The 23,611-nt window shown below is 45.0% G+C and overlaps 2 protein-coding genes across 5 annotated transcripts in view; both read right to left on the bottom strand.

The window, feature by feature from the left end:
• Positions 1-8,325: 8,325 nt before the first annotated feature.
• Positions 8,326-22,284, bottom strand: LOC131121059 (E3 ubiquitin-protein ligase RBBP6-like). Of its 4 annotated transcripts, none has more exons than XM_058065276.1 (20): positions 21,032-22,284; positions 18,637-18,736; positions 18,513-18,552; positions 16,194-16,235; positions 15,990-16,078; positions 15,820-15,916; positions 15,601-15,743; positions 15,328-15,500; positions 15,143-15,246; positions 14,691-15,076; positions 14,541-14,604; positions 14,403-14,457; positions 14,270-14,321; positions 13,862-14,197; positions 13,617-13,712; positions 11,920-13,489; positions 10,976-11,835; positions 10,801-10,862; positions 10,643-10,727; positions 8,326-10,576 (listed from the first exon to the last, which is right to left on the bottom strand). In XM_058065276.1, exons 1-20 carry the CDS (start codon positions 21,195-21,197, stop codon positions 9,469-9,471), a joined length of 5,628 nt encoding a protein of 1,875 aa, XP_057921259.1. In that variant the 5' UTR covers positions 21,198-22,284; the 3' UTR covers positions 8,326-9,468. The 4 variants fall into 4 exon arrangements, with proteins under 4 accessions (XP_057921259.1, XP_057921260.1, XP_057921262.1 ...); XM_058065277.1 differs by having other exon boundaries at positions 11,920-13,486; XM_058065279.1 differs by having other exon boundaries at positions 8,326-10,573; positions 11,920-13,486.
• An 862-nt stretch (positions 22,285-23,146) lies between these two features.
• The window catches only part of LOC131121043 (general transcription factor 3C polypeptide 1-like), a 31,086-nt gene continuing 30,621 nt past the window's right edge, over positions 23,147-23,611 (bottom strand). Inside the window, exon 39 of the mRNA XM_058065275.1 lies at positions 23,147-23,430. Within this exon, the coding sequence (XP_057921258.1) occupies positions 23,221-23,430 (210 nt within the window). The 3' untranslated portion in view covers positions 23,147-23,220. The remainder of the gene's footprint in view (positions 23,431-23,611) is intronic.

The raw sequence follows: 23,611 nt of genomic DNA, 5'->3' as shown, positions 1-23,611 counted from the left end.
AGAAGCAACATAGGTCCACTTTAAAAAATATTGTCCATATGCAGTTGGAATGGCATGGGTGACTACATCTTCCTTAACAACAAGCACAGGCATTACACTTTGTTGAAGATTTAGTATAAATGTGTGTCGAGGCTGGCATCCCATTAGAAAAGTTAGCCACTTTCTTACCAATAAATACATGTGCTTTACAACTTGTGTATTTCATTATATGGCTTAAGAGTTATAGATTTTCATAGAAGACTCTGCTGAATTTCAATATATTGTTTTATATCATGATACTGTATATGCTAAGGTCCATATCGCCCTACTCTCAATATTGGCGACTATGTCAACAACCGTAAAAAACAAAACGCTTACCGCCTATCTTAGCACAAATATCCTAGACCAGTGGACATCTGGTCATCCGGCAAGCGCGAGCAGATGTGTGAGGGTCAAGGTTCAAATGTTGCACTACAATCCCTCCATGTTAGCCTTGGTTTGCCTTTGACTTCCAGCTGTAAAAGGACACAAAAATGAGGTTGAAAATGAGCAGTGGTGTCGGGTCAGTACACAAGCACCGGTGTTGCCTCAGGCTGGAAGCAAACATTATCGGGGTCGTCATGGAATTTGCCATTTACAGAGTGGGAGTGGGAATCTCCACACTGGATTCATTGGCCAAAACCATTAGTCGCTTAAGCACTCCTATTCTATTTGCTTAAGGGACTGACAATAAATGAGAGAGAAATCAATTGTAAATGTCTTTGTGGAGAACGTTGACATATCAGAAGACAACATACATTTTTATGATTGAAAATGCTTTATTTACACAAAACAATAAATCAGAATATGTTTTGACTAAAAATAGGCCATATTCAACCACCAAACGCCAAGATTTATTCAGATATTTTTGAAGAACAGTGAAAGAGTGAAACGGCCAAATTTGAAGTGGCATTTTATTTGGTAATCACCAGGGGTGTCACAAGATCTTGGGTTTTGCAAAAATAAATAAATTACATTGAATGAAAATGAATTTGATCATGTGCATATTTTTGCCCTCTCTCGCCTGGAAACAGGGATGAAGAGGATTGGTGGTTCACACCCAAAACAAATGGGAAATAAATCGGAAAATGGAAGTCAATCAAGAAATAAATTAATTAAATGTGTCATTAACTAATTAAATCAATAAGTAAATCCTGAAATTCAATGTGTCTTTAACAAATTCAATCAATAAGTAAACATTTAAATTATTAATTTGATGTGTCATTAACTAATTAAATCAAGAAATAAACCTCTAAATCATTAATTTGATGTGTCATTAACTAATTAAATCAAGAAATAAACCTTTAAATCATTAATTTGATGTGTCATTAACTAATTACATCAAGAAGTAAGCCTCTAAATCATTAATTTGATGTGTCATTAACTAATTAAATCAAAAAATAAATCCTTAAATCATGAATTAAATGTGTCATTAACTAATTAAATGAAAAATAAACCTCTAAATCATTAATTCAATGTGTCATTAACTAATTAAATCAATAAATAAATATTTAAATCATTAATTCAATGTGTCATTAACTACTTAAATCAAGAAAAAAACCTCTAAATCATTAATTTGATGTGTCATTAACCAATTAAATCAAGAAATAAACCTCTAAATCATTAATTGCATGTATCATTAACTAATTAAATCAAGAAATAAATACTTAAATAATTAATTAGATGTGTCATTAACTAATTAAATCAATAACTAAATATTTCAATCATTAATTTAATGTGTCATTAACTAATTAAATCAAGGCATAAACCTCTAAATCATTAATTTCATGTGGCATTAACTAATTAAATCAATAATTAAATATTTAAATCATTAATTCCATGTGTCATTAACTAATTCAATCAATAACTAAATATTTAAATCATTAATTCAATGTGTCATTAACTAATTCAATCCAAAAATAAACCTCTAAATCATTAATTACATTTTATCTCCCGCCAACTCCCAAGAAAGTAAGATTATGCTCTCTGACTTCAGAGCTTCACACCAACGCAATCATTGGACCAGATTGGTGGTAGTCCCGCCCACAGAAGTGAAGTTGCGCTCAAAAGTCTGTGAAATAACAAAGTACTGAAATAATGAAATACATAATGCTTTGAAATAGTGATTCAATTCTCCATGTTTTTACATTCAATGAGCTCCTACTTTCATTATTGAGGACAATTGCCCGGCCCAGGAGTAAAAGTGTAAATATATAAGTAAGTATAAGTATAAATAAGTGGTCGTTAAAACGTGTGTTGTTTACTCTTGGAAAAAGATACAATAACTGAATTTGATCATTCTAAGAAATAACGATTTTGAAATTGGTAATAATACTTATTTACTTACATATTATAGTATTATTAGTATTAGTATTAGTATTAGTATTAGTATTAGTATTAGTATTAGTATTAGTATTAGTATTAGTATTAGTATTAGTATTAGTATTAGTATTAGTATTAGTATTAGTATTAGTATTGGTATTGGTTGACGTTGCCAAACACGATGGCGCTGAAGGTCGTGTCAAGGGGAAAGGGCGAGATGCAACGATCCTCAGAGGTCGTCCACATTCTCTATTGATCCCCTTGAGTGTGAGACGCAGGACTGGTCGATTCCTGACAACCCAGCTCATCTTGTCAGGAGCGACTTGGGGTCTCTGAACGCTGTCGTATTTTCTCCGAGTGACAAAATAAGCAGAGAGTGAAGAAGCATTGCTAGTGCAGATGCTGCCGGCCATGCTGGCTCGCCGGACGCTTTAATGAGAATGAAAATGACGTTGGACTCCAGTGACAGACACTAATCCTCCCCTCTCCTTCCCCCCATCTGCTACAAAACAGAACGGAGGGAGGTCTAAATTTAGGATGACTACATACATGCTTCTTGAGATGGGTGGGGGGGATTAACATGTCGCTGCGTTTTGTATCAGGTGACAATTTGTCATCTCACAGGATTTGAGCCAAATGCTTTTATTTGATACAGCTAAGTCATGCACATTAGCAATAGAAACAGCCAGGGAGGGAGACTCCTGGGATAGATTGGGAGGGCCCAATCAGACTTGAAATAGTCCTGGTTGAGTGTAATTGGCTCCGGGTCACATCGGGAACCATTTCCCCTTTATGGTGCTGTCTTATGTGTGTGAACAATGTGTTTTACTTGTATGCTAAATTGTATGCCGAAGTTTTTTTTAACAGTCCTACACTTCTTCTTACGAGGCTAGTTTGGAATTGTTGTGTTTTTTTACTTCCCCTTCCTCACTGCATAGTATGCTGTATATGTCTGGACGGATGATTGCACAATTTCGCTTGTACTTCTCTATAAGTGACAAGGCTAGTTCATAATGCTCATAAAAAGTAAATCTATGATACGTTTAAATATTTACAGATTATGTTTAGCCAAGGATTACACAACAAGCTGTAGAGATAGGTGCATTTAAAATGACGCTTGGACTAAACTGCCTGCTGCTTAAACCAGGACGCTGCTAGAAGGCGCTGCCACACAAATCCAATCACAAAAGAGCAAAAGTGACCACTAGTGGAGAAAAAATGAATTACACCAGCACACAAAGAATGAACTTGAGGGGCAGAACACGCATGCTCCATAGCTTAGCATGACTGAAGACCAGAATGGATGCAACTAGCATTAGCAGCATGCTACCTAGTCACCAGGAAGGATTGTCAATACATCAGCAAAGCGTACATAAGTTATAGCCATCTCTTATTCATGAAGTATTGTGTAAAACTAAGACGGAAAGAACATAAATTAAAAGCACAAGATGAATACGAGCGACCATCCACCAGTACCAGCCTCGACTATGTTTTTCAGAGAACAACAATTTTTCTGAGAAAAAGCACAAATATTACGATTTCCAACCGGATTTCTTTCAAAATAAAATAATGGCCTCTGTATGGAATTGTTTACTACAAAGATGCAGAGAAATAAAATAAATATCCTCGTCTGTTCTCCTCTATCTTACACATACACAACTTTATTACACATAGGATAATAATGTAACACCATGGCCTCTATTTTTGTGGCGCAGCGCAAGGTGGAACAGGGTGTAGCGCACCCCGTGTTGTGGTAATTTGGACCAGCGCACCATTGTGCACAGCCAATATGGTAATTTGGTACCCGAGAAGGGTATGGCGGCACACCAGAGGGAGGTGTCCACATTTTATGACAAAACAGTGGGCCCAAGTCTATTCTTAGTGCAGGCGTAGCACACCCTGCACAATGGTCAATTGGCTGACAGGTGCACTGTGCAGATGTCGCCAAAACCTCACAGATAGATTTTAGATTGTCAGGCACATTTCGATGCAACCAGCAACCGCTATTTGATGTAAGCGTTTGACCCAACATTGTTGGATTTATTGTCTCATCACATCTGATGAACTAATAACAGCCAACCACAAACAGCCACAGCATCCCAGACGGAGGATATATTTGACTTCTCTCATTCAAAGAGAAAAAAAATGAGAGACGCTTGTTGAATAAATATAAGTCAGTCGGCGTCTTAAGGATTTACCAATTTGATTGTTTCCTTTCGCCTTTTTCCTGATTACGGGTCACCACAGCGGATCTTTTGATCTGCATACCGCATATGATTTCCATATTTCTCCGTTTTAATCTTTATTCTTAACGTGATCTGAAAAGATGGAGTACATACAAGGAGGATGAGGAGATCCCGAGAATATACCATCAAAGGTTTTCCTATTTTGCCATGAGCATGAATCACAGGTGGATCACAAGCATGATGCCTGGATTAGCCTGCTGCTGTGTTTAATGTAACTTTCAGGAACAGATGACTTGTCCCACCGGGTGGTTGATGTGGTGACGTGCATTCCAGTGGGCCCTGCGCATTGAAAGGCAATGAGAGGCATTGATTTGAAATGGTTGATTTGGTTAGGATTACACTCGGCTGTGTTAAACCCTTTCACGCCTTCTCTCCTCCATCTTTGCGCCGGTGGGAGGGATGGAGGTGTGGGTGCACCGTGCTGCGCCAGAATGCGTACGAAAATTGCAAAGTGCGCTGGCCAAACAAGCACATTGTGAGGCACTGAAAGGAAGGAGCCCGGGGGTAGGGGGGGAAGCAGGGACGGAATTCAAAGAAAAAAAATTAAAACCTGGATATACAAATTGAGAAAAATAAATAACTCCATCCGTCCATCTTCTTCCACTTTTCCGAGGTTGGGTCATGGGGGCAGCAGCCTAGGCATGGAAACCCAGACTTTCCTCTACCCGCCCACTTCGTCCAGCTCCTCCCGAGGCGTTCACAGGCCAGTTGAGAGACATTGTCTCTCCAACATGTCCTGGATGTTCCTCAATACCTCCTACCAGTCAGGGGTGCCCTGACCACCTCCCCAAAGAGGCATCCGGTAACCTGAGCAGATGACCGAGCCACCTCATCTGGGTCCTCTCAATGCAGAGGAGCAATGGTTCTACTCCGAGTTTCTCCTCGAGAACATTGCTTCCATACCTCTAAGGGAGAGCCCAGCCACCCTATGGAGAAAACCCATTTTGATGCCTTGTACCCCGCCATCTTGTTCTTTCGGTTACTACCCAAAGCTACCCATAGATAAGAGTAGGAACGTAGATGGAACAATAAATTGACAGCTCTCCACAATAGGCCGATGCAGAGTCTGTATCACTGCAGATGCCGCACCAATTCCCCTGTACATCTCGTGTTCCATCCTTCCCTCACTCGAGAACAAGACCCTGCGATACTTAAAGTCATGCACTTCGGGCAGGATCTCATTCTAACCCACAGATGGCACTCCCTTTTTTGGGACTGTAAATTGAAGAAAATTTAGGACAGTTCCGAGGGCCCCTGACATTGAAGATCACAGCCAGGCTGCCCATGCAACCCGGATAAGCGGAGGAGAATGGAATGGTAGAACTTCGGATATTATAGTCTTCTTGTCATCTCCAAACGGGTTTGCATTTTTGGAAAGGGTCTCCACGCTACGCCACAAAACAAAAGACGAGGGTGAACATGTGGTGATGTCACGGATCTCACACACTTCCTGTCGTCATGCAAGCCTCCTTCCTTTCTGCTTCACGGACTCATTTCATGCATTTTTCACTGCGTCGCTGTCACTGTGCTGTGTTCTGAAGCTGCTTTACATGCACGCATACACACACGCGCACACACACTCTGGGGTTGAGGATGAGTATCTAGGCCAAACATTATTAACAGTGTGTGTGCTGGCTGGGTGCCCCCATGGGTGTGTTTCCATGGTGACCAGCACATAACGTAATTCGGAGGGAAGTGCCTCGCTCTATCACACACGCACACACACACACGGTCACTGTGGGAATGTGATAGCCAATCAATACCTGCAGATCAGTCATCAGGATTACCACGGCGACCACTGAGGGTGCATGTTCGCTGTGACACAGAGACCGCCTGCTTACTGCATGCACACGCACACACTTAGCGTCAGAGGTGTCAATGTCAACGTAAAGTTTCAGTTTTCAAACGTGACAGGAATAACATTTTGTGTGGACTCATCACTCAGTTTCCGAAAAGATCATACATGACGAAGGATGAACACGGTCCCCGACTGACCCTCACCAATGGAAAGAAATGCTCACAAAAGTAAGAAAAGTGAGGAAAAAAGATCCCATCCTGGATCCTGGAACATTTTCTACAGCTGGGCTTTGGGCTTTGGGGTGTGAATGAGAAGCTGAATCATCATAATGGAGCCCTGGTGGAGCATGTTCCATGTTCCATGTTAGAGTGCCACGACACGGCTTCCAGGTATTGGGAAACAGCCATGGTGTTGGTGTGCATGTGTGTTTTTATCCATCCATCCATCTTCTAACGCCCATCCAAGGTGGGTCCGCAGGGGCAGAAGCCCAGACTTCCCTCTCCCCGGCGGATCCCGAGGCATTTCCAGGCATGTTTAGAGACATAGTCTCGCCAACGTGTATTGGGTTTTCTCCAAGGCCGGAGGTTAATACCCATGAGTACCCATCAGGTATCGAGGAAGCTAGCTTGTTACGTAATGACACAAACGCCACCGCAATGCATGCTGGGACTAGACTAGTAGTAACATCAGCCCCGCCTGACCCGCAGGGGTATGAGCAAGCCAGTTTAAAACCAACACGGCACACAATAAAATTAGGAACATTTTCATGTGTTTTTAAATGTGGATTGTACAAATAGAAATTATGTATATAAAAAAAGTTTAACAAATTAAATGTATTTCTTACTTATAATAAACTCTGTTTTTTTTTAAATATAATATTCAAAAGTTACATTTTTTAGTAGAAATGTGTCATATTTATGTACTGCCACCGGAACTTAGCACATTGAAGGTGACAAGCTGGGAACGACGTAGTGACTCGGTGTGCAGATAAGCATCCTTTGTGACAATATGCAGGTACGTTGCTTAGCAACCTTTGGCCTCGTTTTCAGGAAGTGACGTCACGCTTGCGAAAGAACAAAACGTCAATAGAGACTTTGTGAACAAAGCACGCTCACAAACACGTGTAAACCTTGCTCGATACACGGATGTTGGTCGCAGGAATAATGGATGATAATCTGTGTCCAGGGGGGTTAAAACGATAAATTAATCTCCTTGTGGCGGCCTGGGTTCATGTGTGCACCCATTAAGGGCGATCCTTCCATCTATACGTGCCGCACGTGCGAATGCACTAATCTGACTGCGGAGGAACACCACATCTGCTCATTGTCATCCGCTCTGGAGAGAACATGCTCTTCTAGTGATCGAGCATCAAACGGTAGGAAACTCGCAGCGCCGCCCGGTGGCCAACCTGACCCACTGCAACACCTTGCGGCGGGACGTTGAAAGGGGTGTATGACAAAACTTCCCATCCAGATCATGGGACTCATAAACAATAGAAATATATATTTTTTATTTTTTTTAATTTAGACCAGGGCTTTTCAAAGACTTCATATGAGGCTGCAGGGTGGAAGTGGTTAGCGCGCACAGCTTGGGACCAGAGTTCGATTCCAACCTCAGCCATCTCTGTGTGGAGTTTGCATGTTCTCCTCCCACATTCACGCGTTCATGTTAGCTTCATTGGCGACTTCAAATTGTCCATAGGTATGAATGTGAGTGGGAATGGATGTTTGTCTATATGTGCCCTGTGATTGGCTGGGCACCAGTCCAGGGTGTACCCCGCCTCTAGCCCAAAGACAGCTGGGATAGGCTCCAGCACCCTCTCTCCCATGCGATCCTGGTGAGGATAAGCGGTAGAAAATGATTTAAGCTCCTACAGTGAGTAAACACGCCAGAATATATGTTGGCTTTAATCCTTAGAATTAAGGTATATTTCATATTTTGTCATTTTTTAATTTGGATGAAGTCTATCCTGCTTTTTATATGATTTGACTGATATTTTCACAGCAGGCTGTGACCTTCACTGCGCACAGATGAGTTTGCAGCGGCGAATCAGCAGCTTTGAGTCAAGAGTCCATGGTTCCAGGGTGGGTGGAGCGCCATCTACGGGTCAGGGATGAGATCCTGCCCGAGTGGAAGAGTTGAAATACCCCGGGGTCTTGCAGACGAGTGACGGAAGGGATGCCCAATGAGATGGACAGAGGGATTAGTGACACGTCGGCATTCGTTGTGGCGTAGAGGGCATTGAGCCCAAAAGGCAAAGCTTGCAATTTACCGATCGATGTAATATGGTCATGAGTTCGTTCATCCCTTTCATTCCTCCACTGCGACTATTTCACATTTTCTACATGTAAAATGATGGATTCAGGACAACGTTTTCATAAGTTTGGACTTCTGGAAGGACAAAGGCGATATCCCTGCAAGCCTCCACATTGCAGGAGTCAGCCACACAAAGACCGCATTCAGAATAAAACAGTGAAAAGGTTTGGTGTCGTTTGTGAGGACTTAAATGATTGAAAGTCTACTTGACTATTTTTAAATAAAATAAAATCAAGGTGGAATGATGACTTCCTCGGCTGAATGTAATGGGGGAAAAGAAGAGGAAAAAGCAGCTCTTATGAGGTCAAAACATTTTAATAAAAAAAAAAAGGGGGAAACGATCAGCCTTCCATTCGCTCCTTCAAACCAAGCCCGAGACAATGGTTGTAACTCCTGACACCCTGGGTGTTAGAATCCAGTGTAGCGTCGCGGGAACCTCAGCCTAGAAGAAGCACCCACATCTGGAAACCCTGCCAATGTCCAAGTCAATTTCAGGACCAATACATTTGTCTGGGGAAAGCAAAGGTCTTAGGTCCTAGCCACGGAGCTGTTAGGTTGACATTAAGCGGTGGACGTGACTGCGTTCTGAACATGGCGAGTATCGGAGAGAGAAACTGTACATTTACACATATTTCACAGGGAGGTGCTGGAGGCTCCTCGGGGGATGGTTATGTACAAGTGGAGGGTCTGCACATCCCTGAGTAAATCCGGATTTCTGTGCTTGCACCAAGCACTGTAAAGGTTTTCCACTAGCCAATTCACAGGATGTTAAGACGGTGGCGACTCAACCTCAGCTTTGGCGTCCTCTGCAACTTTGTCCTTGGTCTTTTTGTGTTTCTTCTTCTTGTGTTTTTGTTTGTGCTCCTTAGGTTCGCCCTCCTTGTCCTGCACTTTGTGCTTCTTGTGCTTCTTGTGTTTTTTGTGCTCCTTGTGTTCGCCCTCCTTCTCCTGCTCTTTGTGTTTTTTGTGCTTCTTGTGTTTCTTCTTCTGCTTCTTGTCTGCTGTGGCGCCGGTAGACAGGCTGGCCGTGTCGCTACGGTTGTCTGGCTCGACGCTGTTGGAGTGCTGGCTAGCAGAGCGCATGGGGGTGCTGCTCCTGTCCGGGTTGGAGTCGGAGCCCTCCTCCCCTTCGCTGTAGTCGGGGATGAAGGCGGCTTCGTCGGTCTCACGAGCCAGGTCGGAACATAGCCGCTGTCTCCTTGGCTCAGGGCCTCTGTTCTCTCGCCCACCGTTCTTGTCCTCCTTTGAGGGCCTGCTCTTCTCCTCCTTGACAGGCCCACCACGCTCCTCCTTTGCAGGCCCCCTGCTCTCGTCCTTCAACGCACCCCCCCTTATCTCCTCTTTTGCCACTCTGCCTCTTCCATCCTCTCTTGTAGAGGACCCCCTTTCCAGTCGGCCTCCTTTGCCGTCCTCTCTTACAAGTTTTACTTTTGGGGGTTTATCACAAGTGGGCAAGGTATGCCTGCAGCCTTTGCTCTCCTCCTTAGGCACCCTCTTCTTCTCCTCCTTGGCAAAAACTCGCTTTTCATCTCGTGTGAATACACGTGCTTCACTCTTAGCAGTTTTGGGCGCTTCCACCTGTGCCTCTCTTGTTTGAGGAACGGGCGAGGGCTCCTTAGGTGCGCTGGCTTCCTTCTCCTGTGCCGCCGCCGCCGCCGTCGCCGCCTCCTCCTCCTCCTCCTCCTCGTCTTCCCTCTCCCACTTAGAGCGAGGGGGTGCCTGAATGAGCAGCTCCTCTCCGAGTGGGCCGGCTTGTGTGACACTTATCGGGCTGAAGTCGTGGTTCCCGGTGCTAGGTGGGGGCTGCTCTGAATGAGCAGGAGATTCACTCTTCTCTCCTTTCTCAGACGTCTGTTTCATCTCGTCAGTTGACCTACTGAGGAAGAGAAGGATGAGGCCAAGGCAGAGGCCGGGAAACCTTCATGTATGCAACATGACGCACCTGGTGGAGCTGGTAGGCTGACTCGATAAAACCTTGCGACTGATTCTGGGTTTGGTCCTCACGGTTGTGGTCTCACTGTCTTTCCCTGGTAAATAAAGGTAAAAATAGATAAAGGTTTGTGACCACTGGATTATAATGGATGGATGGATGGCCCTTACCTCTGGGAGCAGCATCAGGCTTCTTCCCAGACGACAGGCTCTTGTCTGCTCTCTCAGGAGCACTTGTGTGTAGAAAAGAAAAGCATCTAATAAGTAGGATCACTTGGTTGACCAGCAATGACAAGCAACAAGGAGACTTCATTGACAAGCAACAAGGAGACTTCATTGAACCTACCGGTCAGATTTGGGGACTTTCTCGGTGGCTTCCCTCTCCTTGGAGGAACTGCTAGGCTTCTCCTGCTTCTTGCTGATGGCAGATTTTTCTCCAATTGTCATGCCATCCAGGCAGACGGATCTCAATGATGCACCTCCAACGGCGTTTTTACGCTCCATCTTGTGTGATTTATCTCCAGCATCGGCTTCCTTTCCTGCTGAGGCCGACACTGAGACTCTGTCCCGCTCTTTGTCAGAACCCACAGTCCTGTTTCGGTCCGAACCAGAGGCTCTTTCCCGATCTCGGTCAGGTCCTGAGGCTCTTTCCCGATCTCGGTCAGGTCCTGAGGCTCTTTCCCGATCTCGGTCAGGTCCTGAGGCTCTTTCCCGATCTCGGTCAGGTCCTGAGGCTCTTTCCCGATCTCGGTCAGGTCCTGAGGCTCTTTCCCGATCTCTGTCAGGTCCTGAGGCTCTTTCCCGACCTCGATCAGTAACTTTTTCCTGGTCTCGGTCAGAACGTGAAGCTTTTTCCCGACCTCGATCTGAAGCTGAAGCTCTGTCTCTCTCTCTGTCCACTCTAGAAGTACTTTCCCGATCTCTGTCCACTCCTGAGGTCCTGTCAGAGTCCCGATCAGAGGCAGAGGACTTCTCCCCAGCTTTTTCTCTGGAGACACCTCTGTCAGATGAAGCCGACCACTCCTTTTTGACAACACTTTCAGAAGAACTGCCGGGTCTGTCAGCCTCCGGGTTGTTGGCAGCAGAGGGTCGGTCTGTGGTGGTCTTCTCGGCACCAGAAGATTTGTCTGAGGTTGAGGTCTCCAAGTTGCCTTTTCTTCCAGGATCTCTGTTCAGAGGGATGTTTCTCTGGGTCACAGGCTTCACCTGGATGTGAACAAAGATCACAATAAGGACTTACAATTAACTGCAGTAAGGAGAATTATGAATAGTATGTGGTGGAGGTCTCACCGGCACCTCCATGAGAGGTCTGATAGGTCCTCGGTCTTTGTCCGCCCAAAGCATCTCACGGCCCACCATAATGGGGAGAAGACCAGCTCTGTCAGATGGGTGCGAAATTCTCTGCTGATGAGCCGCATGTGTGTGAGTGAAGACATCGCCTCCAATCCCAGGTCCATCTAGTCTTCTCAGTTTTCCAGGAGGAGAGCCAAGTAAAGAACGGCCTTCTTCTCCCATCCTCCGCCTGTTGTCAAGCGGCGAAGGAGGTCCGTGGAGGTACGCGAGTCCTTGATGGGGGAGGGGGATGAGACCGCCCCCATGTGGGGGGTCTCGACGGCCACGATTGTCGTTGCCAGGTCGAAAGCTCTCATGGAGAGAAGAATGTGGCAGAAGTACGCCTTGGGAGAACAGTGGGTGTGTCTTGGGTTGGGGGGGTCTCACAGACGAGCTTTTAGCCTTCTCCTTTTTAGGAACGGTTGAGTTGTGGTCATCTTCGGGTTTGGCTTTGGTGGGCTTTGATGTTTTAGCAACAGTAGATGGGTCTTTCTTTTTGGTTGCTGCGGTTTCACCAGTCTTCTTCTTCACTTTGTCGCTTTTGACTTTTGAAGCCTCTGTTTTCACCTTGGCTTTTACCTTCTGGGCCTTATCCTTCTTGGTCTTGTCAGTCTTGGATGTTGACTTGACCAAGGTTTTAACAGATGGAGTGGAGCTTTTGGAGGCAGCAGCCTTGGAGGTAGTGGTGGAAGATGGTGGTTTTGAGGATACGTGGGCTGTTTTATTAGGTGATAGGATTTCGTCCATAGGCTCGTCTCTGACTGGAGTAGCGTCACCTCTGTCCATGGACTGCTGTGATTGCTCAGATTCGTCCCCAGTTTTCTTCTTTTTTACCTTCTTTGTTTTGAGAACCTTGGTGCTGGTTTTTGTGCCTGTTGAGGATGATGGAGGATTGTGAGATGGTGCAGCTTTCTCATCTCGCCCTCTTCTCCCTCGTCCTTGGGGGGAGTACTCCCTGTGCAGGGGAGACACTCTGTTCCGTTCCCTATCTCTGCTACCACGACCTCGATGATGCACTGCCTGATTCTGATTCTCATAGTCCTTGTAGTACTTGTTGTACCAGTCTCTGTACTCCCTCTCCCACTGCCGATAACGGTCCCGCTCCCAGCGCTCTCGACTCGCAGGGCTTAGTCCCTTCAGTTCATGCAGCTCTCGCGGTGGTGGCTTTCGTACACCGGGACTGCGGCTCCGCAATGCACCCGGAGAGCGAGAACGTGACCTAGACCTGAACGGTCCTGCCCCTTCTGCCCCTTCCCAACCTCCTCCACGGAAGGAGGGTGGAGATGTTCGTGGAGAACCAGACCGCCTGTACCCGTATGATCTTGAACGGGAACGAGACCTTGATCGTGAGCGTCCATAACTACGTCCGTTGCGTCTGGAATACGGAGAGCGAGGATATGGCCGCCCGTGGGAACGTGAACGGGACCGTGATCGACTCGGGGTGTAGGAATAAGATCTTGACCTTGACCTGGATCGAGAGCGAGTGTATGAGCGGCTGAATGGAGAGCGGCTATATGACCTGGACCTGCTGAAGGAGGAGGGGAGAAAGAGAATGCCAGCAACACCTTAATGATTGGTAGGTCATGTGCAAAACATTGTCTCATGACAAGCAAGATTTGCTAGACTGCAAACAAAGTATGATCAAATCGGGTTACCTTGAGTACGAAGGCCTCTGCCTCTTTGGTGCATTTCGGTACTTCATGAGCTCTTTGTGGAAGTCTTTTGTAAATTCATCCAGTTTAGATGTAATACTGCAAACATAGATCACATGACAAAAGATGTCAAAACTTCATCCTTTCCAGTGGCTTCAAGTCAATCTCCCACGTATAGACCAGTACTGTGGGAATTAGGGTCCACCCCCAATTCCCACAGTCCTTCCTCAGTCAGTTTGCTCACTCACTTGTCTTGTCGGTGGTGTCGCTGCCTGTAGAAGTCCTCTTTGGAGAGAGGAGGTGGATTGAGATTTAGGGACGGGGGCAGGGGAAGAAGAGGAGGTTGGCTACCGGGGGCGCCCCAGGGCGCGTTGACCCCGGGATGTCCAGGGGGATACATGGGCTGAGGCTGGTAACCCATTGTAGGGGGGGGTATGAGGCCAGGGCCAGTGGGGTACAAGGGTGGGTAGGGCTGCGGGGGGGGCGGGTACAGGGATGGTGCCGCATAGATAGGGGGAGCAGGTAGAGGAGGTGGAGCTGTCGGAATGTGAGAGGAGGGTGGGTCGCCTCTGCTTCTGTAGGACCTGACAAGAAAAGTGACAAAGGTCAGATGGAAATATTCATTTTAACATGCAGTAGGAAAGGCACGCCCTCACCTTTCCCAGTGTCTTCCTCCTCTGTGATGTTGGTGGGGTCGGGAATGCTGGCCTAGGAAGACAATTGACCAAGTTCTTCTAGCATTTCTACCAAGATCACAAAAGTCCCTTGAACGCAGAATAGGCTTCTTACCTGATGGATGAGGTGGCCTTGAAGGCGGTGGCAGACCAAGATTCAATTGGTAACCCTGTGGGACAAAATCAAACATTTCTTTGCAAAATGCCAACAATGTTCGATTAGGCTACAATCAGATCTTCAAGGCTGACTCACCTGTCTGTCTCTGTCTGCATTTTTGGATGAGCTTGGCATTACAATGGCCTCCGGGTCCGTCTCCCTGTCAAAACAAGACCAATGATAACTCAAAACAAAAAAAAAACCCATCGATTGTGGGATGTTGCCCAGTTCAGAGCTTCAACTCACCCTGGTGGGGGTGGCTCTCCCTGGTTGATGGGGACCCGGGAAGAAACGTGGTCCACAACAGGTGCAGGAACTGGTGAGGCATCTTGTGGTTCTTCAGCAACATCGCCATCGGTATGACCAGGAGGAGGGGGGGAAGAAGGCGGCGTAGGTGTAGGCGTAGATGTGGTGGTAACGGAAGGCGCAGGCAAGGCTGGGTCCTGAACTTGAGGCGCATGGGTCATGCTAACAGCAGCAGGGGGCTGGGAGATATTGGCCAATAGGGGGTCCTGCTGCCTGGAGTGGAGAGGCCTGCTCAGATGCAGACGTGGGGGAGGGGGAGCTGAATGTTGAACCTGTCTACGCCCATGTTTGGTGTAGCCTGTCTCATTTTTGAAGTTGTTCACAGCCTATGGAAAAAAGAAATATGTTTTAATATACTTCTCTGGTGAAAGACAAAGTGTGTGAGAATTTACCTGGCGAAGAAACTTGTTTGCGATTAGATTGTCAGGGGAAACATCTGACTGCTTGCATGTGAAGCAAATGTGCTCCTCAGAGTCCAACAAGGCAGTCCGAATACCTGAAATGCGTCAGTAAACAGTCCCTTAAGCGGAGCTCTAGTGTACCTACAAGGAAACTACATTTGATGATCCATACTCACACTCGTCACAGTAGCTGTTTCCACAGCAAGGAATAACCACAGCATCGGTCATCAGGTCACTGCAGATGGGACACAGGAGCTCATCAGGGATGGGATCCGAGTCATCTTCGGAGGAAGACTGATCATGTGGGACAAATGGCGGACGCTCCTTCTTTCCTTGCGCGTACGCCTCCCTGTTGCAAGAGAAGGTGACAGCTCAGGGCAACAGGCAAATATGACCAGAGCCTCCCTGTGAGGACGCCACATCGTTCTGTACATGGCAGCGAGACGTACGCATCTATCGCGGGTATGGCATATTCTCCAGTGCTGGTCAACATGGCTCCTTTGGTGCCAGGATCCGCCTTCACCATGAAGCTCTGCGGAATCCCCTTACTCGTCCTTACTGGCTTGGGACCCTCCACGCTCTTATCTTGGATCTGAGCGGGAGACAATGAGAAGAGTTGTCACACAAAAACAAACAGTTGCGAACACAAGCAGCTCCGTAATAATTACCAGGAGCATGGGGCACTGGCGAATGTAGTGGCCGGTCTTTCCACAACGAAAACAGGTGTAGTGAGCAGGTGGCGGTCCAATTGCTTTTTTGGAGTAACTGCAAAGACAATTGCAAACAATGAAGAGTTCCGCCAGAGTGGCGTTTCCAAGCAAGCGGAGGGAATACTAACTGTATAGGGTCATAGTCGTGGTTCGACTGAGACATCATTGCTTTAATCTTGTCCTCCTCAGATGCATTTGCGTCAACCAGGTTAGCGGTCTAAAGAAAACAAACAAACATGTCGAGCGAGGTACAAAAAAAGCAGCATGGATGTTAAGACAGGGAATGTCGTCCAATGTGCGGCATATCGTCTAGAAGCAGGAGTGGTGTGTACCTTGGTGAGTTGGGCGAGAGACATAGAAGGGGAAGAGTCGGTCTGCAGGAGAGTCAGAATACAGACATTTCAGGCATCAACATGATCTGGATTGCATTCAAGGACCAGATTGTCCCGTGTCTTTGTCCGCTCCCTCACAGAATCCTCAGAAGCAAACAATTGCTTGCGTGTTTAAAAAAATACACATATATTCTTTTTAAAGTCAAGGAAATTTCAACAGTAGGTTTGAATTACATCTTCACAGGTGCCCTGAACATAAGGTGACTTATTACATTTATAACCTATTAGACGCAGTGGAACCTCGGTTTTCATGCAAAATTGATAGAAACTGAACATTCTATTCTTGGTACATTCATCTGAAGCTTGTTTTTCCCATTCATGGTTATGCCCGAGACAGGGGTAGGCAACCTGCTATTCAATCTCTAGAATTACTTTTTACGTTTCTTATCTCGGAGCTGTGGCTTCCTGAGTGTGAAATTGCTGCACTAAGCTAACCATGAATACATTTTAAAAAATGTGTTCAATTTTGGCCGACATCCGGACCATCAGCATTGAGCATCACCAATAAGTCCCAATATACGTCATATTTGTCAGAGAAAAACATCTATTTCCCAACAAAAAATGTTCCATTTCATTACTTTTTTTTTAAACCAAGCTGCAGGTATGTTTTTTTAAGTGATATAAGTGGTGAGTTTAATTTTAAATTTACACCAATGAATACAGGAAGGTGCGTTACAAATTGGACTTGTAATGGGTCAAATTAAAAAAAATAATAAATTTGTGGTTCCAGACTGTTTTTATTCATTAGTGTAAGAACTCCCAGAGATGTCTCCAGATAGTAAAGGTTGCTGACCCCTGGCCCAGATAGTGAAAATCAATATGAGACAAACACTTGGTGGGTTTGGCCCACAACGCATCCAAAAAAAGCAAGAACGTCCATCAGTGTTTCCCCAAAGTGGAAATGTGGGAATATGTTGTTTAATCTAAAAAACAATAACCAAACGGCAACTTTTTAAATATTCGCCTTTAGGCTAAAATCAGATGCATTTTAAATGACAAAAAAACAAATGGTAGATTAATTACATTATCAATCATCTGCGACACCAGGATTGTAATGCAATGGTTCCTAGTTAAAACATGTTTGAAGGGATTAAAAACGAAGACCGAGGTTCCACTGGACTATTTTCCATAGCGAAGCAGCAGCGTTGCACTGGATTACATGTGACAACCAGTTCACAAACCACCTGAGTGGATGGCACACAGTTTCCCTACACATCTGTAGCCATGGCAAAGCAGTCATATTCAAAGCTGACTCAGCTAATAGGAGGGCCCGTTTTCATGCAAACAAGGACGTGATTGAAAAAGCCTGTTGACTCCAAATACACGGGCAGGTCGGGCTGTGGACTGGCTGTCACAGGGACGCTGCAGAGGGAACACACAGGGATGTGGTGCAAGCGGCTCTGACACAGAACCGCTGAAAACCTTTATTGACAGGCTATGCAGCTTACAGGACACTACACCAGCACCCGTCCAAGCAAATGAACCTTTCAAGGTTGCTGAACATCATGTCAGTCACCGTCTCGGGCCTAAATTTCACTCCCTATACTAGACTTGGCTTGCGTTTCTGTTGTTGCATATGAAATGCCAGCCTTTAGATGTAAGGGTAATGAGCAGTCCATTCCGGATGTAAAACAGACATGGTCATGGTGAAATTGTACATGAGGACAACAACTCTAAGTAGCAGACTTTACCGAATGACACACTGTGTATAAATTCTTCTTCCTTCGTGAAACATTCTAACAGAAATGACTCAAGAAACCTTTCCATTCACACAACTTTCATGTATGTAATGACATTCAATCCCAGCCACGCTTCACTTTTCTTAGACCGCATCCGTTTTTTCACAGAAAATACAATATGACAACAATAATAATGATAATATGAATAACAGGCACAGTAGCTGTTATTTGCCTGCACTGAAGCAGGCTACAAATCAATTTCAATGTGAAACACAGTCATAGCAGTGAATAGCCACTTGTTTAACAATTCAAATCAGCATCACATTTTCATCAAATGGCAGCTGCGTACTCTGTTGCTTCTCAACTTCATCTCATCAGTAAAAAAAAAAACAAACAAACAATGAAAGCCCCTTTGGATTGTTTGGTATTAACATCTCCCTCAAAAGACACAAAAATACACAGCCATCAATTAATGGTTGACAGAATGTTGTCAAAGAGAAGTTTGGGGCAATGAAAGCAGAGAGGGGAGGAGAGGTGAGGGGGGGGGGTGAGTGTTGTTTTTTTGGGTTTGTTTACATACGGGTCTGGATGATCCCACCACAGAAGTGTCAGAACGATCTCTGTGGGAAAGGAAGGAGGCAAGGAGACGTTAGCCATCAGTGGTGTGCACAACCGGGACAGGATGCAAAGAAAAGAATACGTACACAATGAACGTCCTGCCTGCAGGCTTGACGCCGCCAATGGGAGTCCTGCGGACAATCACTGACGAGTGTTTGGGGATGTGCGCTTCATCATCCGTGTATTCTACAGAAAGAGACAAGCCACAGGATAATAAATACATCAAGAGTAATTTTTCCCCAAGATTGATTATGACTATGTCTGTCGTTTCTGAGGTGTGAAAATGTTAAGTAGGTGTCACGAGACGATACACGAGATTGGCTCTGTGAGAACAAGATGTAATTTTAAGGTTACTTTACAGACATTATGTCATCTTGGAAGGCAAGTTCTAACAATAAAATAGAGAACAGGCTGAATAGGTGTAAGATATGCAAACACAATGGTTATTCAGTGAAACGAAAAATAAACATGAACAGAAAAGGTGACCAGTGTTTATGTAACGTAAACACTTTTTTCATTTATATGTCGCTCTGGAGTATAAGTCGCCTGGAACAACCAACCTATGAAAAAAGTATATATATGTATGCATATATACACACACACACACACACTTATACACATACACGTATATGTGTACAGTATTGACGGTATTCTCTACGGTACACCTTCCAAAACCCTCAACAAACTACAATATATTCAGAACTCCGCTGCCCGCCTCCTCACCTCCACCCGCTCCCGTCAACACATTACTCGTCCTTAAAAACCTCCACTGGCTTCCCGTCCCCCAACAGATTCACTTCAAAGTTCTTCTCATCACCTACAAAGCCCTCCACGATCTGTCCCCCCCATATCTCACAGACCTCCTCCATCTACACAATCCCCCGCATCCCCTTCGCTCCTCAGACTCCAACCTCCTGACACTCCCCTGTAAGACCAAGCTCCGAACCTGGGGTGACAGAGCCTTCTCCATCGCTGCCCCCACCCTCTGGAACTCTTTGCCCCATTCACTCCGCGCTTGCCCCGACCTTCCTAGTTTCAAAAAACAACTAAAAACCCACCTCTTTAAATCTGCTTTTAATGTCTAACTTTTTATACCTGACTGCTGTGCCCCGCCTTTTCTCGTGTTTTAACTGTGTATTAACGAATGAATGTTGTATTTTAGGTATCTTTTACTCTGTTTACTTGCTTTTATTCAACCCCATTCTTCTGTAAAGTGTCTGAGTATTTTGAAAAGCGCTATACAAATAAAATTTATTATTATTACATACACACACACTACCCCAAAGTATTTGCTCACCTGCCGTGACTCATATATGAACTTAAGTGCCATCCCATTCAATATGATTTCGGTCCACCTTTTCCAGCTATTGCGGCTTCAACTCTTCTGGGAAGGCTGTCCGCAAGGTTGAGGCGTGTGTTTATCGGACTATTTTGACCATTCTTCCAAAAGTACATTGGTGAGGTCACACACCGATGTTAGTGCAGAAGGCCTGGCTCTAAGTCTCCAATTCATCCCAAAGGTGTTCTATCGGGTTCAGGTCAGGACAGAAGGGGCTGCTACTAACTGTTCCCACGAGGTTGGGAGCATGAAATTGTCCAAAATGTTTTGGTATCCTGGAGCATTCAAAGTTCCTTTCACTGGAACTTAGGGGCCAAGCCCAACTCCTGAAAAACAACCCCACACCATAATTCCTCCTCCACCAAATTTCACACTTGGCACTGTAGAAATGGTCTGCATGCCTCGGTGCTAGATTTTATACACCTGTGGCCGGGCCAAGTCATTAGGATACCCGATTCTGATCATTTGGATGGGTGAGCAAATACTTTTGGTGCTATAGAGTGTGTGTGTGTGTGTGTGTGTATACACACACACACAGCTCATTTACACACATCAACCACAATGACAATGATTTTAAATATCACCTTCTGCCATTTTTGTTTACACGTATTGACTGGCTAGCTCTGGGCTACAAGTGGCTATTACGCTCATGGAATATGATCATCCATCATCACAACTTTCATTTAACATGAAAAAAATATATATATCCACTACTGTTTGCTTGCAAATCCTTCATTTTTGTTTGACTTATTTTTTTACGGGGTAAAAAGACAAATTTCTCTCCACAGATATACAAATGTTGTACAACACCACAACATATCCCACTGGGCATTCAATTATCATCATGTATAAGAGTTCAGCAAAAAAAAGTGATGGAGTTGCAAGGTAGACAAGCCTTCCTTTAACTATGCATGCATGCCATCAGTATGTGGCATCGGCCACTAGTTAACGAGAACACTAGAGAGAAATGCATCCTGAAAGCCAAAGGAGATGGGGATAGCAGCATTTAGGTAATTTTCTGGTAAAACAAGCATATTCGGTTTGTTTGGGTAGAAATAAGCTATGAAAATAAATGCCATACAATGTGACATGTTAGTAAAGAGTTATAAAGGACTGCTAGTGAGAGGAGGACGGCGGCTCACCTTCCCGAGTCTGCGCGTTGGTGATCTGCAGGTCGCAGTCTGTGGCCTTGAGGCGCTCCCTGGCCATGATCTGCCTTTTGAGCTCACTCAGGGTGATGTGGAGCCCATCGAAAGTGACTGTGTTGTAGTCCAGTTTGGAGGAGAACTTGTAGTGAACACACGACATTTTGTGACAGGCCTAGAAGCACTTATAGATCAGGTACAAGAGGAGGGAAGGAGGAGGAGGGAGGAGAGACAGGCTTGATAACGAAATAAAACAGCGTCAACACTCAACACAGGAGGCCAAAACCTGGTAACTTTTAATACGTAAAGTTGTAAATGGGCTGAAACACTGGACAAACTTAAAGGGTTTGATTAAAATGGGCGAGTGGTTCAGATCGCAAGTGACGAAAAGTCCTTGTTAATCCCAACCAAAGAGGTCGACATAAAGGCCGGCCCGCCAACCGACGGCCCATGTGCCGTGTGTCAGTCCTCAAAGTCCAACAAAGCCCACGACAACAGGGTGCCAACACAGTCAGAGTGGATACAATAGAGTGCACTCCTATTTAGAGTGGCGATTATAAAAAGGGGGCCACATCCGCCATGAAATGTCCTTGAGCGAAAAACGAGGCCGCTAGCTAATGTTGCTAGCAGTAGTCCGTGATTTAAGACGTCCCAAAAGTCCACAGAACTGCGTGGTGGCAGTCGAAACGAGTCCACAACGTTTACGCTAAGATGAATGTCAAATGAAACGACAATTGACGCAAAATTAATACGAAACACATCGACATTAACCCGCTACACAGTGACACAAGTAGCCAGACATGCGCCGCAAACCAACGCCATCACCGACTCGAGGCCGTGCTAACGAGCTACGCTAACTAATCATAATGCCAACACCAGCTGAACCCAAATGGGAGCTTTTTCCTCTTCTGGTCCATCAGTCGTGTTCCCCGACGGAAAGGTGATTAAGATATTTCCACAATGCGTATGTCGACACAAAATCCAACAGTCACACAAGAGTTCCCTTCTCGTCGCTGTTTCATCAAAATGGCGTCGAACGGAAGCGCGGTGAGTCCAAAGAGTACAAATAAGCATCAAGATGAGCAGCCCCGTTTGGCTTCCGGGTTGACATAGTGACCACGAAACAGTCACAAACTTTATATAGCCGTTCTTCTGTGTTGCTTGTCCGTTCTTTTATATCGTCACTTTTGATGCGGAATCGAAGACGAAATGTTGTTGACGCTCAAGCGTATTTTGACGTTATTTTCAAAGAAATCAGTTTAAATTACGGCGTCCCTCTCGCTGCCTGAAGGACCCCAAACATCGATTTGCCAAACTGACGTTCTTTTATTCATCTAGGTATTTTTAAAATGCGTATAAAAAGCACCAAAACGACGAAAGAAGCCCCCCGCAGTAAAAATGCCAATGTTGCCGTGACTTCCACATTCTTGAACGGTACACCACCTGGAACCGTCTAGTTTACTAATTTTTCTTTGTCTCCATTAGATGGCACTGTTGTTACTTCCGGCTGCTCATACTCGATACCTGATTTGAATAAATTAAGATAATTTTAAGATAATACAGAAAAGATTTTTTTTACCAGTAGATGTTTTGTGGTAATAAAAGAAGAAAAAAATGTTAAAGTGGCTAATGCTAAAAAAATAGTAAACCCAATATAGTATACATAAAATAGGACATAGAACACCTGTTTACCACCTACTAAATATGCATTTTACATTAGAGGCATCTTGGCATGAAATAGTCACCTTTACACTCTCAATACACAATATAGTAGGTATGAGAGAAAATAAGACATAGAACACCTGTTTACCACTTTCTACATACATTTTAAAACATTAGTAGAGGCCTCTTGACATGTAATAACAACCATATATTAACCTTTACACTCCTATCAACCAATATATTAAGACAAAATAAGACTTGTGCTTGTGACAAGAAGTGATGTTAGGAGGTGAGTTGGGTTTTAGCTTGGTGTGTCTTACAGGTGCAACAGTCGCCCATGTAAGGGATTAATTTGCCTTTTGTGAGATCATTCTGAGCTGCAACAAAAACACACTGACACTTAGTGACCAGTAAAGCACAGAACCAGAAGAATAAATGGTAGCACAAAAATACAGCACCAGTCATTTTAATTGCAATTTAATTCAAAACTTAAGTTCAGTGAAGTTAAAACAAAAAAAAACACCTTATGTACAATGGTTCCAATGGCGTTCGTTGGGCAGCACCTGAGCAAGTCTCAGGCAGCAGCTAATGGTGGGTTCATAAAACACGCAGTCTCGCTCCACTGTCATTGGCTCCGCCTCGCTCCTAGCTGCTGGGACGGGGCGGCTGAACAGTGTGGCTTTCGGCTTTTTGACCAGAGTCTTCTCTGTCAGACAGCCTAGTTCTATGAGGGACTGGACACAAAGGCGGGGTCAGGTTTCATCATATGCTGAACTCATAACCTGGGGTGCTCCGATCGATCCGCTCCGCCCATCGGTATCAGCCAATTTCTATGAAAAAGCACGGAATCGCCGTATCCCGTTTACTTGCTTTTAAACGCCGCCCCCAAATTCCGTTCAGAGTCGGAAAAGCGGC

Source organism: Doryrhamphus excisus, chromosome 1 (assembly GCF_030265055.1).
Source record: "Doryrhamphus excisus isolate RoL2022-K1 chromosome 1, RoL_Dexc_1.0, whole genome shotgun sequence".
NCBI classification, from domain to species: domain Eukaryota; kingdom Metazoa; phylum Chordata; class Actinopteri; order Syngnathiformes; family Syngnathidae; genus Doryrhamphus; species Doryrhamphus excisus.
The sequence above is the reverse complement of the archived record's forward strand: the minus strand, read 5'-3'. Positions and strand labels throughout refer to the sequence as shown.

Coding starts and splice junctions, on each gene's coding strand:
- LOC131121059 (XM_058065276.1), bottom strand. CDS start 21,197: ATGTCGTGTGTTCACTACAAGTTCTCCTCCAAACTGGACTACAACACA. Junction 16,079..16,193: donor CTCTCGCCCAACTCACCAAG/GTACACACCACT, acceptor TGTTTTCTTTAG/ACCGCTAACCTGGTTGACGC. Junction 13,490..13,616: donor CAGAGGCCTTCGTACTCAAG/GTAACCCGATTT, acceptor CTCCTCCTTCAG/CAGGTCCAGGTCATATAGCC.